The sequence below is a fragment of the Heptranchias perlo genome, chromosome 18 (assembly GCF_035084215.1).
Source record: "Heptranchias perlo isolate sHepPer1 chromosome 18, sHepPer1.hap1, whole genome shotgun sequence".
Lineage (NCBI taxonomy): Eukaryota > Metazoa > Chordata > Chondrichthyes > Hexanchiformes > Hexanchidae > Heptranchias > Heptranchias perlo.
In genome coordinates, this window is record NC_090342.1 from 13,709,906 (window position 1) to 13,730,159 (window position 20,254).

General features: G+C 41.5%; 1 protein-coding gene across 2 annotated transcripts in view; it reads left to right on the forward strand.

Annotated features, from left to right (window-relative positions):
- The window catches only part of scaf11 (SR-related CTD-associated factor 11), a 66,419-nt gene that overhangs the window by 12,059 nt on the left and 34,106 nt on the right, over positions 1-20,254 (forward strand). For both annotated transcript variants that reach the window (XM_067999410.1, XM_067999411.1), the window contains exon 3: positions 18,207-18,373. In XM_067999410.1, the coding sequence (XP_067855511.1) occupies positions 18,207-18,373 (167 nt within the window). The remainder of the gene's footprint in view (positions 1-18,206; positions 18,374-20,254) is intronic.

The following is a 20,254-nucleotide window of genomic DNA, read 5'->3' on the forward strand; positions in this document are numbered from 1 at the left end:
TGTAATCATAGAATCTTACAGCACAGAAGGAGGCCATTCGGCCTGCGTCGGTTCTTTGAAAGAGCTGTCCAATTTAGTCTCACGCCCCAGCCTTTTCCCCATAACCCTGCAAATTAGTCCTCTTCAACTGCATGTAAGTGCAAGTTGTTATAACCAGGGATGCTTAGAGGAGTCTGGGATATATGCTGATAGTTATGATTCTGTGAGGACGACTATATCAGGCTGTTGCTTTTTAAAAAATTATTTATGGGATGTTGGCATCGCTGGCAAGGCCAGCATTTATTGCCCATCCCTAATTGCCCTTGAGAAGGTGGTGGTGAGCTGCCTTCTTGAACCGCTGTAGTCCATGTGGTGAAGGTACTCCCACAGTGCTATTAGGTAGGAAGTTCCAGGATTTTGAACCAGCGGCGATGAAGGAACGGCGATATATTTCCAAGTCAGGATGTTGTGTGACTCTGAGGGGAATGTGCAAGTGGTGTTGTTCCCATGCACCTGCTGCCCTTGTCCTTCTAGGTGGTAGAGATCGCAGGTTTGGGAGGTGCTGCAATGCATCTTGTAGATGGTACACACAGCAGCCGTGGTGCGCCAGCTGTTTGTAAGAGCTGTCCAATTTAGTCCCACACCCCAGCCTTTTCCCCATAACCCTGCAAATTAGTCCTCTTCAAGCTCTCCCAACTTGTGCACCAGTGCCCAAATGCTAGTGAGGAGGACTTTGAGTCCAGTAGGGGCTTATTGCTGATAGGTCTGATCTTTATTTGTTTTAAATCTGAGTGGCTGGCTAGACTATTTCAGGGGGCATTAAGAGTTGACCACATGTTGTTGGACTGGAGCCATGCGTAGGCCAAACTATTTAGGCGTGGCAACTTCCCTTCCCTGAAGGACAACGCAGCACGTTGATCATTTTTCCTGGTGCTAGCCTATAAATTACCAGATTTATTGAATTCAGTTTCCAAACTTGCCATGGTTGAACCATCAACCTCTGTTTTGATGGTCCAGCACCATAACCACTACAGTATTCTTCCTTATTAGGATACTGAGTCTGACAGTGTAAGGGAACTGAATTAGTGCAGAGCTAATGTTGAATCATCCCTAGTTTTCTGACCGCATCACTTTTTAAAAAAAAATAGTTTCCTAGTTGCCTCATTAACTCCTTCAAGCCACTATGTCTGATGCCAGCCACACTCACTCTTCAAACAAAATTACTAAATCAACAAAAGGATGCAGATTTTTATAATGTGGGTTTTGTTGGTGATATTCCTTTTAAAACTGAGTTCTAAAAGCGATTTTGGGGGTTGATAATTTAATTTGTTTTCTTCTACAAATATATGATTTCAGTTACACTGGGTACGGTATGTGCTAGAAGAGCTATTGAGTGGTAACTCAATCACAAGATGGAGGCAGAAGAGGAAGGTCATTCAATTTATCTTGGCTCATTCATTAAGAAATATCCTACAGCCCCCCCCCCACCCAAAATTACATTAGCTGTTTTACACAATTTTACCTGACCCTGCTCTTGCCAGAAGTTCATTCCATATGTTAATCACTTGTGAAAAAGAACTTCTTGATGCCATTTTAAATTTGCCTTTTTCTTGTTTAAACCCAAATCTCCTGTCCTACTGTAATGGTTTAGTTTGAAATAGTGTTCTGGATTTACCTTTTACTATTTTATGTACTCCTATTAGATTGCCTCCTTTCAAGGCCGACAAACCTAAGTTTCTCCCGTCTTTCCTCATAATTTGATCTTCTGATGCAACAGAGCAGTCTTGTGGCTCTTCTCTCAACTGACTCCATGGCTTGAATGACTCTTGTGCCTCGGGGATCAGATCAAGACTTAGTAATCAAGGTGTGGTCTGAGCAGAGGACTGTACAGTTTGAGCGTGACTTCCTCCAACTTCAATTGTACTGTTTTGGCTTTGTAGTTCAGTGTTTTATTTGCTTTGTTGATTACAGCTCTGCACTGGTTGGGTCATGTTGATTGTTGAGTTTACTGAAACTCTTAGGTTTTTTTCCTCCTCCATCTTCAGCTCTTTCAGAATCATTTTGGAATATTTGTGTTGCTCATTTTCCTTCTGGTGTCTGTATTAAATTTTATCTGCTCACTTACGTATTTTGTCTACCTCACTTTGTAGTTTGCGATCCACCTCCTGGAGCTCAACTGCCTATCATCTGTAAATTTGATCAGTTTGCATTAAGCTTCTGAAGCAAGTTGTTAATACAAGTTAGAAACAGAGATTGTAACAATTATTCCACTCAGCACTTGCCCCCCACCTCCCCCATACACATTGACGTAATTCCTCCAACAGGTACTCACTGTTTCCTACCCTTCAACCAATTTCCTTTCCATTAGCTGGATGAGAATCTTCATTACTTTAAGTATTGTAGCCTCTCATGAGGAACTTTGTCAAGTGTCTTTTGGAAGTCGGGGTATACCACATATAGGGCCATTCACAGTCTACTTGGGATGTCCTTTCCTCAAAAAAAAGTTAAGGAGGTTGGTTAAGCAGGATTTCTTTTCTGAATCCATGCTGCTTTCTAGGTTATTGTAGTACAAGTAATTCTCAAGCTTACTGATGATCACTTCCATTGTTTTGCCTAGCATTGACGCAAGACTAATGGGTCTGTAGTTACTTTGGTTTTGTCACCTTTTTTGAAAATGGACACTATGTTAGGCTATTTCTAATTTCCCAGGACCTCCCCGACACCTATTGACTTCTTCAGTGACGGCCAGTGGTTCATAAATTTTATCTCTTGTGTCTCATTGCTCCGTCCCAGGGGATTTATTTGTTGTGAGCTCTTTTAGCTTGTTTAGAATTTCCACCTCATTTATGTCTCATTAATTTTGCTTAGATAGTTGCTGTTTTCAGAAGGCATGTTCAAATCTTCCCTAATGAATACATAGAGGAAACAATCATTTAATATACTAATTAGATTATACCTGTGCTCATCCTCAGTTTTGCCCCCATTAATACCTTTTTAGGGCTCTGACTATCCTCTTGCACGACTTAAAGAATTTGTTACTATTATGTTTTCTATCTGCATTATACTATTTTCCAGATTGCTGCTCCGATGTCCACCCTTTTGACGTTTTTTACTTTATTTTTCTTCTAATTCAATTGTTAATCCACTTGGGCTCAGGGTTGTTTATAATCTTATTAATCCTGGGTGTGCTTTTATCCTGCATGCTCAGCCTTGGGGTTTTAAAGGTGTTCTACTTGTTTACCATTGCAGTGTTGTTAATCAAATGCCCACAGTAAATATGCTTAAGCTCTTACTTCCTTGAAGTTAGTCTTTTTAAAATTATACTATTATTCTATGGCATTACTTTTAATTAATCAGAGGTTGTGCAGTTTTATGAAGAGCTAAGGGTGTTACCAACAAAGTGTGATGGGAGAAGTTTTACAGGAAGTAAGTGTGACACTTGCAGGAAGTGTGCACTATAGGCACAACTTTTAATACATTAAATACATAGATTGATAAATATCTGTATCCTGGTCTTGTTGTCTTTGAATCCCAGATCATGTTGAACTTGACTATTTTGTGGTTGCTATCTCTGAAGGGTGCTAAATCTTCCATTCCCTGTTTGTTAACCGGAATGACTTATTGTTACCAAGTCAAGATATGCAGTGTCTCATGGCTTCCCTGACATACTGGGTCATGAAGCAACCATATGTTACATTTATCAACTTGGGCTCGGAAACACTTGACAGCAAGGTTACAATCTGTTTACATTCTGTTAATAACCTTCTTTGTAGATCCTTTATTCTGGTAAAAGAAATTTTAAATTTTCGTTGTGTACAGGCAAGGTGAATTGTGCCCAAACTAGCAGCATCTAATTCTGTATTTGTCTCATGTTTCTTTGTGCTATTGGAAATCTGAATGTTAACACATAATTTGATTACTGAAGAAAAAACCTTAAAAACTTTCCTTGTCAATTTGCAAAGTGTCTATAAAGAAATCCAGAACAGAATGGACATGGATTGAAGTCTTGCTCCTAAAATTTATTACTGGGTGAAATATAGTAGTTGAAGCACCTACAATGTATCCTTGTATTTATTTGTACATTGGAAGTAATAAAGTATTAATATTAATCTGTGTTTTATTGCCTCTCAGATCAAAAACTCATTTTGGAGCCCGAGTGTAAAAAAGGGTTGAGGGATCAGATCCCCGTGTATTAAGATGACCTCTGAATATAAGTACTTCATGAAAAGCCATTTGAAAGATTCTGTTAGGAAAACCATTTCTCCTAGAACGTAGTGCAAGGTTTCTGGAATTTTAGCATGTGATAGACCCGTACTTCGAATGCAGAGGTAACCATATATTGAACCAGGACACTCCAGAACAAATCGGCCTTCTGTCCTAAGTAACTCCTGAGTCAATTTTGTGAAGTAGGAGTACTCATTCCGTGGCCTCTGGCTGCACAATATGCTGTAATGTTAAACCAGAAGCTGTTCCTGATCTTTGTCTTACAAAGAATTGGCACAGGTTCGATGGGCCGAATGGCCACCTTCTGTGCTGTAATGATTCTGTGTAGCCTTATACTGCACAGGACTGTGTCTTTACCTACTAGACCATGGGGAGAGAAGCATGTTTTAGTTCTAAATCAGTTATTAGCTCTCAGATTGCAGATTGGTGGGTGCTTTTAAATTGTCAGCTCCAGGGAACCTGTATGAAATGATTGCCTGTCTTTCTTTTCTGTTGACACTTTGAAGTGACATTTGAAATGTGACATGCACACTAGATGATGTCTAGGAAGACATTAATAAACTTGCAGAATAGGTGTGTAATTGGCAAATGAATTTCAATATAGATAAGTGTGAGGTATTACACTTTGATACAAAGAATAAGGGGGCCACATACTGCTTGGGTAATCTGAGTCTAAAGGGGGTAGAGCAGCAGAGGGATCTGGGGGTACAGATACACAATCACTAAAAGTAGAGACGTGGATTTATAAGGCCATTTTTAAATAAAAGCCAACCAAGCACTGGGGTTCATTTCTAGAGAGAGAATTGAAATGCAGAGAAGTTATGTTAAACTTGTATAGAACCTTGGTTAGGCCACACTTGGAGTACTGTGAACAGTTCTGGTGTCCATATTATACAAAGGGTGTAGAGGCACTGGAGAAGGCGCAAAAAATATTTATTAGAATGATACCAGAACTGAGAGGATACCTATCAGGAAAGATTGAGCAGGGTGGAGCTCTTTTCCCTCAGAAAGAGAAGACTGAGGGGTGACTTGAAAGAGGTCTTTATGATTATGAAAGGGTTTGATAGGGTGGACCTAGAAATTATGTTTCCACTTTCGGGGGAGATCAGAACTAGGGGCCATAAATATAAGACAGTCACTAATAAATCCAGTAGGGAATTCAGGAGAAACTTCTTTACCCAGAGAGTGGTTAGAGTGTGGAACTCACTTCCACAAGGAGTAATTGAGGCGACTAGCATAGATGCATTTAAGGGGAAGCTAGATAAACACATGAGGGAGAAAGGTATAGAAGGATATGCTGATAAGGTTAGATGAATTAGGGAGGGAGGAGGCTCGTGTGGAACATAAACACAGGCATGGACCAGTTTTGTTGAATGGCCTGTTTTCGTGCTGTACATTTCTATATAATTCTATGTAGATATAAGACTTTGAAATATATAGATTTTATATATTAACATCAGCTGATCATTTTTGTAGCATTGCTGCTGCTAATCCCTCTTGGGTATCCATTATTTTCTATGTATTTCACTGATCAGCATCACTGTATATTGATTGCTACAGCCATCAAAATAATCGGTTGTATTTGCTGTAATTGTAAAATATTTAAATTGGTATATCATTTAATGTGAAATCAGTCCAGAGAAAAGCTGCCTGATCAATGCACATTTATCAGCAGCTGTTGAACTGATGATCTGTTATTGCAGAGAAATTGACTTGAAATTATAAATTGGAACTATAGCATGTATGAGGAGAGGACTATATATGTTGTTTGGTTCATTTTGGAAAGTTACGTAATAAACATGTTTGAGATGCAAACCTACTTAAAATTTAGTGAAAATGAACTGTTCTTTTAATGAATCTAGAACAAAACAAAATTTTTTATAGACTGCATTCTTACTCAATCCTTTTATTGGCATTCAAGCTTAATGTTTCTTTCAAACATTGTAAACTGAATTGCAGTTACTGCAACAGGAAGATGACTGAATAACCTTCACTTGATGTCCCACATAATACCTCAGATGGTAATATTGAATCTTGTGTGCTGTGCGTGCCTTTGGTTTCAGTGAAGCACTGGTTTGAACTCCACTTGTAATTGTCTCATATTCCATTCACCTAGTTGCTGGCAGTAGCCTTGAAATTAGCAATATAAATGGGCCATGTGCACCATGTTGATCTATTCCTATGGCAACGTTAATGCTTGCATTAGAGAGGAGGCCATGTCTTTCTGGTGGTAGCAGGCTGAGTTTTTGAAGCACTCTCCACCCTGTATGGGCTATCCTGTTACCAGGTATTGGGGAAGATTGTTTAAAAAAAGTTATGATTTGAAGACAACAGTGCGTGTGGGGTTGTTTTATTTTGAACCTGATGTTTTAGAAACCGTTGAGATAATAGGTGTTTCTACACCACCAGGACCTGCAATATGTTTTGCAGTCACTTCCTGAAGTGGTGCTACACTGTAACCACTACATAAAATGAATACTTTAAGCTCAAATCATTTATTGGATTTTTTTTTGTACAAATAATTTAATTTGTGGGTTCCATTATTTTGCCTTGGAGCTGAGACTCAATTGTTACATTTTTTTATTTGCTCTCGGAATGTGCACAATGCTGGCAAGGCCCTGAGAAGGCGGTGATGGAGCTTCTCCTTGAACTTCTGTAGTCCTTGTGATGGTGCTTTCACATTTGTATTCATTAAGGAATTCCAGGATATTGACCTGCGACAATGAAGGAAAAGTAATGTATGTCCAAGTCAGGATGGTGTTTGACTCGGACGGGAACTTGGAGGTGATGGTGTTCCCATGACGTTGCTGCTTAATGCTAGAGGTTGCAGGGGAGGGAATTGCTTTGAAATAAGCTTGGGGAGTTGCTGCAGTGCATCCTGTGGATTGTACATATTGCAACCACAGTGTGCCAATGGCAGTGAAGGGGTGCTAACCAAGCGAACTGCTTTGTTCTGGATGGTGTTGAGCTTTTTGAGCAGCTGCTCCCATCTAGGCAATTGAGAGTGTACCATCACACTTGTGATTTGAGGCTTGTAGATGATAGAGAGGCTTTGGGGGGTCAGGAAGTGAGCCACTCGTCGCAGAGTACCCAGCCACAGTGTTAATATGGCTGGTCCAGTTTGTCGTCTGGTTAATGATGACTCATAGGACGTTAATGATGGGGAACTCGATGATGGTGTCTCTAGTTCCAGATGGTCATTACCGTGCACTTGTGTGGCTTGAATGTTATCTACCACTTGTCAGCCCAAGCCTGGATATTATACAGGTCCTGCTAGAGACTGGCGTGGACTACTTCATTATGAGAGGGGTTGTGAATTGAGCTGAACAGTGCGGAATTGTCGGTGAACAACTCCACTCCTGACCTTGTAATGGGGTGGTCATTGATGTAGCAGCTGAAGATGGTTCAGCCAAGGACACTTCCCTGAGAACCTCCTGCTGTGATATCCTGGGGCTACAATTGCTGGCCTCCGACAGCCAAGGACATAATTTTTTGTGTCTGGTATGACTCCAACCACTGAAAGATTTTTCCTTTTACTCCCATTGACTTCAGTTTTGCTGGAGCTCCTTGGTGCCATTACTCAGTTAAATACTGCCTTGACATCAAGGGCAGCTACTAGCATCTTGCGAAGATGACTTGTATTTTTGTACTTCCTTCTCTATCCATGGTGCACACGTCATTGTGCCTGGGGCAATATGTGTTTTTCCTGCCTATTTCACTCCTGCTCTTGGTCTTCCATAACCCTCTCAGGAACTTGTCCAGTTCCCTTTTGAAGGACTGCAGGAAATCTCTACTCACTGCATTCTTCAGTAGTCTGTTCCAGAGGGCAATCACTGTCTGAAAAGAAATACATTCTCGCATCTAACCTAACTTTTTTTGCTTAGATATTTTATAATCATGTTTTTCCAACCCTTTCCACCTCAAATAACTTGTCCAACTGGACAGAATCTATTCCCTTTCATCATTTTAAAAACCTTAAATTACATCTCCACAAAGCCTTTGTTTCTATAATGAAAATAGCCCCATCTTCTGGAGTCTATCTTGATAGCTAAGAGCCCTTACACTGGGTATTATTTTGGCCACCGTTCTCTGTACCACCTTCAAGACCTTGATATTCACTACCACCTGAGGTAACACTGGACGCGACCACACCAAATGCAGCCTTACCAAAGCCTTTGACAGCCTAAGTAATGGTGTTCTTAGTTCTGTAATGCACCGTCATAGTAATATGACTCAAAACCGTATATGCTTTCCTAGTAGCCTCATCACACTGCTTGTGGATCATCAATGATTTATCCATTATGTCCCTCTCTTCCATTATGTTTAGCAGGTATCCGTGCATTGAATAGACATGAAGAACGACCACTTAGGTAATGTGCCTATGGAACTATACCCCAGTGCATAAGTTAGCACCTTAAGAAGAGGAAAGGAAAATTGGGGCGAAAGAGTGAGCTTTTGGAAGCCTATGATTAAGTTGGTTGTAGTAAAACATTTTCATGCATAACGTGCCTGGTTGATCTTATCATAAAAGTGAAAATGTATTCATAGTAACCAAAATAAAAGTAGGCAGAAACCAAAAAATGGGTTTGCAGCCCACTGTAATTTTTTTAAAATTTGTTCATGGGATGTGGGCGTCGCTGGCGAGGCCGGCATTTATTGCCCATCCCTAATTGCCCTTGAGAAGGTGGTGGTGAGCCGCCTTCTTGAACCGCTGCAGTCCGTGTGGTGACTGTTCTCCCACAGTGCTGTTAGGAAGGGAGTTCCAGGATTTTGACCCAGCGACGATGAAGGAACGGCGATATATTTCCAAGTCGGGATGGTGCGTGACTTGGAGGGGAACGTGCAGGTGGTGTTGTTCCCATGTGCCTGCTGCTCTTGTCCTTCTAGGATGTAGAGGTCGTGGGTTTGGGAGGTGCTGACGAAGAAGCCTTGGCGAGTTGCTGCAGCGCATCCTGTGGATGGTACACACTGCAGCCACTGTGCACCGGTGGTGAAGGGAGTGAATGTTTAGGGTGGTGGATGGGGTGCCAATCAAGCGGGCTGCTTTATCCTGGATGGTGTCGAGCTTCTTGAGTGTTGTTGGAGCTGCACTCATCCAAGCAAATGGAGAGTATTCCATCACACTCCTGACTTGTGCCTTGTAGATGGTGGAAAGGCTTTGGGAGTCAGGAGGTGAGTCACTCGCCGCAGAATACCCAGCCTCTGACCTGCTCTTGTAGCCACAGTATTTATATGGCTGATCCAGTTAAGTTTCTGGTCAGTGGTGACCCCCAGGATGTTGATGGTGGGGCATTTGGCGATGGTAATGCCATTGAATGTCATGAGGAGGTGGTTAGACTCTCTCTTGTTGGAGATGGTAGTTGCCTGGCACTTGTCTAGCGCGAATGTTACTTGCCACTTATGAGCCCAAGCCTGGATGTTGTCCAGGTCTTGCTGCATGCGGGCTCGGACTGCTTCATTATTCGAGGAGTTGCAAATGGAACTGAACACTGTGCAATCATCAGCGAACATCCCCATTTCTGACGTTATGATGGAGGGAAGGTCATTGATGAAGCAGCTGAAGATGGTTGGGCCTAGGACACTGCCCTGAGGAACTCCTGCAGCAATGCCCTGGGCTGAGATGATTGGCTGAAGATGGCGGCCGGGCCGTTGTAAGCGCAGCGCCTGAACCTGCTCACACCGAGCGGCCTAGGATTACATTCAATTTTATTTCAGCGGAGGAGGAGTGAGAGGGAAGCGGCGCAAAGATGGGCTGGCGATCGACCAGCTCCGCCAAGAGTGGGAAATTCATGAACCCGACCGACCAGGCCCGGAAGGAGACCAGGAAACGGGAACTGAAAAAGAACAAGAAACAGCGGATGATGGTGCGGGCAGCTGTGCTGAAGATGAAGGACCCCTAACAGATAATCAAAGACATGGAGAAACTGGATGAAATGGAGTTCAATCCCGTGCAGCAGCCCCAGCTTAATGAGAAGGTGCTGAAAGACAAGCGGAAAAAGCTATGAGAGACGTTTGAACGGATCCTGCGTCTATACGAGAAAGAAAATACTGATTTTTATAAGGATCTGTGGAAGCTGGAGACTGAATATGAGCAGAAACGATCCCAACTCTGCCAATTCTTTGATGCTGTCGAAGTGCGGGATAAGTTGAATGGCCATTGTCTGTGTTCTATGCCACATAAATGTTTCCGTGTTTAACTTTTTTGTTAACCAAAATGTTCCTCCCATTCATTTCTGTGGAAGGCTGTTAATTGTAAAATGGGTGTTATTCCTTAAGTGTGTAACTCTGGAGTGGATAGATATGATTCTTAACATGGGTACGTTGCCGTTCCTATTATTAATGCCCTATGACACCGGCACAGGCTTGATGGGCCGAGTGGCCTCCTTCTGTGCTGTAACCATTCTATAACCACTACCATCTTCCTTTGTGCAAAGTATGACTCCAGCCACTGGAGAGTTTTCCCCCTGATTCCTATTACTCGGGCTCCTTGGTGCCACACTCGGTCAAATGCTGCCTTGATGTCAAGGGCAGTCACTCTCACCTCACCTCTGGAATTCAGCTGTTTTGTCCATGTTTGGACCAAGGCTGTAATGAGGTCTGGAGCCGAGTGGTCCTGGCGTAACCCAAACTGAGCATCGGTGAGTAGGTTATTGGTGAGTAAGTGCTGCTTGATAGCACTGTCGACGACACCTTCCATCACTTTGCTGATGATTGAGAGTAGACTGATGGGGCGGTAATTGGTCGGATTGGATTTGTCCTGCTTTTTGTAATGAACTAGTGATAAAGAATATCACTTGGGGGAAACTGATTTACTTCAGTTTTGGATTCAGACCTCTGATACTTTCATTCTGCTCAGCACCAATGACCACTTCCGTAAGTGATCTCTCGATCCCTATGAACCAGGGCGTACCTTTGCATACCCAGTATCTGGATAATTGTAGTGAACACAGGTGTAAAATAAAAATCTTTGTCACTCTATTTAACTCACTTGGGCATATTACGTGTCTTCACGTGACTTCAGAATATGGTAGAAAAACACAATCAGTCCATTACTTTGGCGATGAAGTAGCAAACAGATTTCTTAACCATAATTAGATAAGTAAACAATAGCAAAGAAAAACGGCAGGTTTATAGTAGTGTATAGAATTTGACTCTTATTCCTGGAATATAAAAGCGATGACTTGGCTCCCAAACTTACAGTAAACCTCTACCCGATAACATCCCTTAACTGTGACTTTATGCAATTATTGATGCATAATTTCCAATGGAGCTTCCTGCCTCTCTCTCTGATGGCTTCAGGAGGACTGAAGGATTGAACCATGGCTGTCAAATATAAATACAGCCCATGAAGGTCCTAGCTCAAATCTTCCTTCCAATTTCCAGAGAGAATCAAAATGGCGTTTGTTCAAACAAATACATCTGTCACTCACTCGGGGGCGGATCTGTTATTTTTTTTATATGTGCGAGGTGTAGTCAAGTTCTGTATATTACTGTAACTTTGCTGTTTATCTTTGCTACTGTCTATATACGCTTTAAAGCTATTTGACTGATATGCATGCCTCTCTGTGTCTGAGCAGCCAAGGTGTCAAATTGACAATCAGCCAGATTGACTAAACAAATTCCTATTTAGATAGATATGTGACTACCTGTTTGCACTAAGTTGATATTAATTTATACAGAATTATGATTAGTATTCTTTTCTTCACAATGAGGATACCCTCCAGATTACGCACAGATCTAACAGCCCAAAGCTGGACATCCATGAGGTGCTCTGGGCTATCAGCAGCATCAGAATTGTATGTCAGGATATCTATAACCTCGTGGCCTAGCACATCCCTAATTCCTCATCAAGGCGGGAGATTAACTCTGGTTCATTAGGGAGTATAGAAGGGTATGCCAGGACCAGCAACAGGCACATCTTAGATTGAGGCAATAACTTAGCGATGCTATGACACAGGGCTGTTTGCATGCTAAATCCCAAAAACAGCAGGTTATAGACATAACTAAGCAGTCCTATAAACAATGGATCAGAGTAAACTTCTGTAGCTCTACCGCATCCGTTTGAAAATGATGGTGGGCAACTGATGGGAGGAGGAAGCTCCATGCACATCCCTCTCCTTAACAATGTTGGAGCCCAGCATGTGAGTGCAAGAGATGAGGGTGAAGAGTTTGCAAGCATCTTCAGCCAAAAATGCCAAGTGGACAATGCTACTCAGCCGCCTTCAAGGTCATCCCAGCTTGGATGAGAATGTCCAGCCAATTTGGTTCAGTCCACCTGAGATTAAGAAGCAGCTGAGTACACTGGACACAGCAAAGGCTGTGGAACTTGACAACATCTGTAGTGCTAAAGATCTGAGTAGCAGAACTAGCTGCTCCCTTAGCCAAGATATTCCACGGCAATTGTGGCATTGGTATTGACCCGGCAATGTGGAAAATTGCCCAAGTATGTCTTATCTACAAAAAGGACAAATTTAACCTGGCGAATTACTGTTCTATCAGTCTCCTCATTTATCAATAAATTCTAGAAGGAGTCATCAATAGTGCCATCAAGCACTTACCAATAACTTGCTTACCAGTACTTAATTCAAGTTCTGCCAGAACCAGTCATCTCCAGACCTGATCGTAGTATCGATTATAGGCATGGGATCAAGAGCTAAATGCGAGAGAACACTTGAAAGTGATTGTCCTCATCATCAAAACAGCATTTGACTGAGTGTGACACAAAAGAGCCCTAGCAAAATTGAGGATGAATGGAGGCAATCAGAAGCCCCCTAATAGCTGGTGTCGTACCTGACGTGCAGTAAGATGGTTGTAACTGTTGGAGGCTAATCAATCATCGCACCCCCAGGCCATCGCTACAGGAGTTCCTCAGGGAAATGTCCTTGGCTGAACCAACTTCAGCTACTTCATTCATGGCCTTCCCTCCTTCATAAGGAGTGGGGCTGCTCGCTGACAATTCTACACTGTTCAGCCCCATTCACAACTCTGTTAATGAAGCTATCCATACCAGCCTAAAGCAAGACCTGGATAGCATCCAGACTTAGTCTGAAAAGTGGCAGATAACATTCACGCCACATAAATGCCAGACAGTGACCATCTTGAATAAGAAAAGGCACAATTACCTCCGCCTGTGCTTCAATGGTACCACCATTTCTGAGTCCCCACCATAAACATCCTGGGAGTCATATTAACACTGTGGCTACACATTCAAGTCAGAGACTGGGAATTGTGCAAAAAGTGGCGCTTCCCCTCAAAGCCCCTCCACCATCTACAGGGCTCAAGTCAGGAGTGTGGTGGAATACTATTTGCCTGGATGGGTGTAGCTGCAACAACAACATGCATTTATATACCACCATTAACATAGAAAACATCACAAGGCACGTCACAGATGCGTAATCAGACAAAACAGCATTCAAGAAGCTCAACGTTATCCAGGATAAAGCAGCCTGCTTGATCGCCACCACTGTCAATGAACTCCATATCCACCCCCTCCAGCGCTGGTACACTGGGGATGCTGCATGTACTATCTAAAGGATGTAAAGCAGCAACTCATCAAATTTACTTTGATAGTGCCTCCCAGCCTCATGACCTCTACTACAAAGAAGGACAAGAGCAACAATGTCATGATAACACCATCTCCTCCTGAGTTCCCTCCAACTGGAATTCCCCATCTAACACCATTTTGGGAGCACCATCAATGCAAGTTTTGCAACAGTTCAAGGAGAAGGCCAGTCACCACCTTTGCATGATAACTGGGGGTGGGCAATAAATTTAGCCTTGTCAGTATCGCTCCCACCCTGAGTACAGATATTTAATAAAAATTGCGTACTGGAACTGCCATTCATTTCACAAAGGGTAAGGGTGGGTGAGCGGCACAAATTTATTTCTGTAGCTTGCATTGGCGAGCAGCACAATTTTTATACATACGCAGTATTTTCTTTTTCGTTCATTAACCATGTGTACAACCACGTGAGATTCACTACAGTTCATGAAGAATGATAATGTCTTTTACATCATTAACCAAGTGGAGAAGCGGCTGGATTAAATAAATATTCAGACAACTTACTTGGCTGTTTATTTTCTTTTATGTTCGTTCTCGGAATATAGGCATCACTGGCAAGGCCAGCATTTGTCTCCCTTGAGAAGGCGATGCGGGCTGCCGCCTTGAACCGCTGGAGTCTGTGTGGTGAAGGTCCTCACACTGCTGTTCGGTAGGGAGATCCAAGATTTTGACCCAGCGGCAGTGAAGGAACGGCGATATATGTTCAAGTCAGAATGGTGTGTGACTTTGGGGGGGACCTCGGTGGAGGCCGTGGGTTTGGGAGGTGCCGCTGAAGAAGCCATGGTTAGTTGTGCAGTGCGTCCTGTAAATCATACACACAGCAGCCATGATATGCCAGTGATGGAGGTGAGTGGATGGCTAGGCTAGTGGATGAAGTCCTTATCAAACAGACTGCTTTGCCCTGGATGATATTGAACTTCTTGAGTGTTGTCGCAGCTGCAACTGTGTAAGCAACTGGAGAGTATTCAATCATACTCCTGACTTATCCCTTGTAGGTGAGACTTTGGGGAATCAGGAGGTGAGCCACTCACTCCGAAATATCCAGTCCCTGACCTACTCCTGTAGCCATGGCATTAATGTAACTGTTCCAGATGAGATTCTAATCAATTATGACCCCCAGGATATTGATGGTGGGGGACCCAGTGATGGTACTGCTGTTGATTGTCAAAGGTTGGGGGGTGGTTAGGCTCTCTTGTTGGAGATAAGTGATTGCCTGGCATTTGTGTGACGCAAATGTTATTTGGCACTTAGCATTCCAAGCCTGGATGTTGTCCAGATTTTGCTGCATGCTGGCATGAACGGCTTCATTATCTGAGGAATTGTGAATGAAGCTGAAGACTACAATCATTAGCAAACAGCCCCACTTCCAACCTTATAATGGAGGGAAGGTCATTGATGAAGCAGCTGAATATAGTTGGGCCTAAGGCGCTGCCCTGAGCAACTCTTGCAGTGACGTCCTGAGGCTGAAATGATTAGCGTCAAGCAACCACAGTCGTCTTCCTGCATATCAGCCTCTTAGGTTTGGGATTTGGGTCTGTATGTTGACTTCTGGGAGTTCTAATCTGGTTCCTTGCTTATGTTGTATGTCCTTTACTGTACAGCTGTGCTCTATGTGTAAGCATTTTGTTGGAGGTGGCAACAAGTAACCTAGAAGAGTTGCAGTATGGTGCAGGGTACCAACATACAAAAAATGAAGACAGGATAAGACCTCCTGGTCCATCTAGCTTGTCGTATACAGTTGTTATGCTTTCACCTCAACCCACCAGGAAGCCATGTAATCTCCTGGGAGAGGTGAAAAATCAGATTTAAAAACCCAGGCCAATTAGGAGGAGGAAAAACTGGAAAATAAATGTTACGCCTCAACTGAGTGGCTGGTGGTCCGAGGAGCGTTAAAAGCTGTAACCGAAGTCAGTGATATTCATGAGACCAGGTGGGGCGTATTAGGCTATGCATAGCGGGTATTGTTTTAGTGATTGGAAGATGGGGTGAGTTTTTTTTTTCTTGTGTTGATTTTTTTTTTATGTTGATATGATGCTGTTCATAAATGTTCATTTGAGGAGTGTTTAGGGCATGGGTGGGGCATGCTCATGATGGCTGTATCTTGGAGAAATGTTTGAGAAATGCGATTGATGCATAGTACCAACCTAGAAACAACCAAAAGCTATCTATAAAAGCTGACAACTTAAAACAGCCCGAAATGTAGGTCAGTGGCAGTGTGGAGAGACACTGGCTTGTTGCAATTCAATCTGAAGATATACCAAATGTTCCATTACTTATACAGAATTTGAAAAAAAAGCTAATATGCACGAAAGCCTGAAGGGCTGTCTGAGTGTTCAAGATTTATTTTCTAGGAGGAGGGGTTCTGTCCAAGCAACCTATCCCATACTGCCCAGGTAGTTCAATTCTATTTGCGCTTACGGCTTTTGCTGGTTTTCCCTGTTTGAATTTTGTGGGCCTGGCGGTTTGAAAAGGGCTGTTTTTAGCTTTGTTCTATCGTTGGTTGATAAATCCTAGGTCAGAATAGGCACTTTGACTTAATCTTTATATGTGGCCTGTGAGGCTCCATAGTGTGCACCTGGGTTGCCCACAAAGACACAAAGCTTGGGCACTCCTGGTCTAATGTAAAAGTATTTACACTTTCAAAACCAGCATTCAAGCACATTAATATTTGTTTATGTACATTCTTGGGCCAGAGATTTACTTTTGTGCACCTGTTGGCTAGTTGGCTGATGACGTGAAGATTATTAAAGCATTGAGTACTTGCCATTTTTTTTGAAGTGTTTTTCCTTTTCTCTTTCTATGAATTTCTGTCCTCGTCTCTTCCTCTTTTCCCCAGAAGACATTGACTCCTTGCTGATATATAGTTTTGAGGGAAGCAGTTGCCTGCTGGTATCTCTCCCGCCTGCTGCTTTTTCACGTGACGCTAGACCGAGCTGTTTAAATGTGGGGGATTTACAGCAAAGCCCAATCCTAACCCTTGTGTCTGTGCAAGTGTAATTCCAGTAGGAGTCACTGGATAACAATCTGGAGCAGGAATCTGGGATCATTTTTTCCTTCCTAAACTGTTTGGCACTGAGATCAATTGCAGTGTCTCTTCCTCCACTTTACAACAACAACTTGCATTTATGCATCACCTTTTTAATGTAGTAAAACATCCCAAGGTGCTTCACAGGAGCGTTATCAATCAAAATTTGACTTTAGCTGAGATCTGATAACTCAGTACAGACTAGGGATTGAATATGACTTTTCTGGTCTCTATGGTTTAGCTTCACACTGCCTAAACTGGGGAGCACTTATCTCTTACTTGGCAGTTTCTGTCGTTGCTGTTTAACTCCAGTTCCAGGTAATCTATGTGCCAATATATTAAGAGGTGAAGCTCTAATATACTTATGTAATCATTGATAATGACTTAAATAGAACAACTAACTGAGATAGGCTGTGTGTTGCTTAATTTTTCATTTGAGACCCTGACCCTACAAAGGATCTTAAACCGAAAAAACAGAAACTTTTCAATAATTTACAGCAAGAGAATCCAAACTGTAATCCTGAATCCTGGCAATGCAGCTGTGAAGCAAAAGCAACTTGATCTTCTTTGATCGTTTGTTGGTTTATCCTGTTTGAATTTTGTGGGCTAAGAAGCTTAGGAAAGACTTTTTAGCGCTGTTGCCTCATTGATAAATTTAGTATCAGCAATTTGTGATCTATGCAAACACAAATTTAAACTTAGATTTAATGGTGATCCTCAAGACTTCACAAAGACAAAGGGATTGCTTTTCAGGGAAAGGAAGGGGCAGAGGAAGATATGAAGCAAAAGAATGAACGGCAGTTCCAAAAAATGGGACAAAAGTCCCATTTTTTGGAACTGCCGTTCATCATAAAGAATTGATGACCTTACTTAAATGCATTCATAATCCTGTTATTACTTCCCTTCTCCGTGCCCCAGATTTGAGGTTTTGCAAATTTAAGTACACATTTACACAGATATCCAGCACAGCAGTGAAATATTACAAATATTTTGGTTGTTGCTTCTTAGTTTTGAAATTTCTCTAAGAAAATATGGCTAAAGAGAAGCACAGAAAGCATGGTGAAAAAGTAATTTGACTGAAAGTGGGTATGAATGTAAAAGAAAGAGGGAAAAAAAGAAATATGGAAAGAAAAAGTAAAAGTTTTAACAGTTTTATAATGCTTGCAAGAAGGAATATTTACAGAGGTTTCTTGCCCTCTAACTAGCAAAGATGTATGAATTGCATCAACTACTTCCAAGCCTTATAACTGTTTTTATAATTGGTGTTACTGATCATGCTTTAAGGTGACAGAGTTGAGTTGAATTATTGATGCTAATAAATGTTGCAATTTTTTCCTGGTCTCATTGTGGTTATTTATTGTCTGCTATGTAATATGAGTTTTTGAGATTTGACCAATTTTCTGATTTTGTTAACAGGTGGAGAAAATGAACAAGGACGAGCTGATAATGGGATGTTTGTTCCAACAACTGGTCAAATTGACTGGTGTCCTATCTGCCTGAGTCATTTTGTGGAACAAGAAGTGGCTGTCCCTGAGAGCTGTTCTCACATTTTTTGCCTGAGGTGCATTCTCGCATGGGCTGAAGTAAGAAACATGTTAACTGCTTATTGAACAGTATTATGAATAGTTTTTTTTAAAACTTTTCATATTGGGAAGTGAATTGAAAATGTAGGAGTAGTGAATAAGGTGAACCTAATTTGGGTGCATAGGGTGAATTCTATGTGTAATGGATATGATTGATGTATCAATCTATAAAATGGACTAATTGAACCAAATGAGAAGTGGTTCTCAAAAGATTTGTTTTTGTGTAGACTTTAGCAGGATTGTGGGGATGGGGGTGTTGGGTAGGAGGAGGGAAGAGAGTGGAAGAAGGAATAGTATTCTCTAAAGTTTAGAATAAGCAGTGATATTTTAGTTGAATGCTGATATTCTGTACAAGAGATAGGTAATCCAACATTGTGTATCTGCTTGTTAGAGTAACTGATCTATTGTTTTTGGAATTATATGTACAAAATTCTTAATGAAAACTTAAAGAATAGCGTTATTCAAACTGAAAGTAGAATCCAGTTATAATTTCCTAATTGGAGAAGCATTTTATACATCAACAGATAAAATAATGGAAACTATTCGAAGGTAATCTGGAGGAGTCCTTGCATTAAGATGACATTAAAAACCAGCAAAGGTTCAGAAGGGGAGATCCTGCCTCTCAAATATCTTTGAGGACTTTAAGGATAAATTAGATGGTGAAATGCCCTATGATATTTGAACTTTCAGAAAGCTTTTGACAATAGTTCGTAAAAGGGTGCGTGGGAGGTGAAGTGCCATACTTGGGAGAGATGTTGGGAGAGTTCCTGATGGGTCATTGCTTGGACCCCTCTTATTTCAAGTCTATGTTATTGGCCCCAATAACAAAACCAAATGCAAGTTTGTCCGGAGTTTCTGACAACACTAATATAGGGAGAGCAATAGAGACAGAAGGTGCAACAAATATTTTGTAGATTTAGATTAAACATTGATAAATGTAAAGTGTTGAACATTGGTTTTAAAAAAAATCTTAATTGAGTTATAGAAGAGATACTTAGAAATGTACCTCAAAGTGATGGTAGACTTATTATTTTCAATGTCTAGGCAATATGGTAAAACAATTTTTTAAAAACTTAACAGAATACTAGGAATACATAGCCAGAATCATAGAGTACAAGTAGAAGTGAGGCTAAGGTTTTACACTGCTGTAGTACACAGCCCATTCAAGAGTACTGTATTCAGTTCTGGTCACCATGCAACCAAAAAATACATATGTATGTTGGAAAGAGTGCAGAGGATAACAAGACTGATCAAGTGTAATGGGGCATGAGTTGTAAGGAAACATTAGAGAAGCTTGACCTTTACAGTCTAGGGAAAAGAAGGTAATGAAGAGGGAAACTTCATCGAGTATGTACAAAATATTAAATGATATGAACAAGACATCCAAAATATTGCTTTAAAGCAAGCCAGAAGAGTAGTATTGGAAGATCTAAATTAGTGAAAAGTAAATTTTAAACCAAATAATTGGGAAGAACTTCTTTCATCACAAGCAAGAATTCTGGAATAATTCTTTTTTTTGACGTTATATGGATCCCTTCATAGTAACGAGGCATAGCATATAAGAGCAGGGAGGTTGTGCTAGAACTGTATAAAACATTGGTTAGGCCACAGCTTGAGTACTGCGTACAGTTCTGGTCACCACATTACAGGAAAGATGTGATTGCACTAGAGAGAGTACAGAGGAGATTTACGAGGATGTTGCCAGGACTGGAGAATTTTAGCTATGAGGGAAGATTGGATAAGCTGGGGTTGTTCTTCATTGGAACAGAGGAGGCTGAGGGGTGATTTAATTGAGGTTTTTAAAATTATGAGGGAGTCTAGATAGAGTGGGTAGGGAGGACCTATTTCCCTTAGCAGAGGGGTCAGTGCCCAGGGGGCATA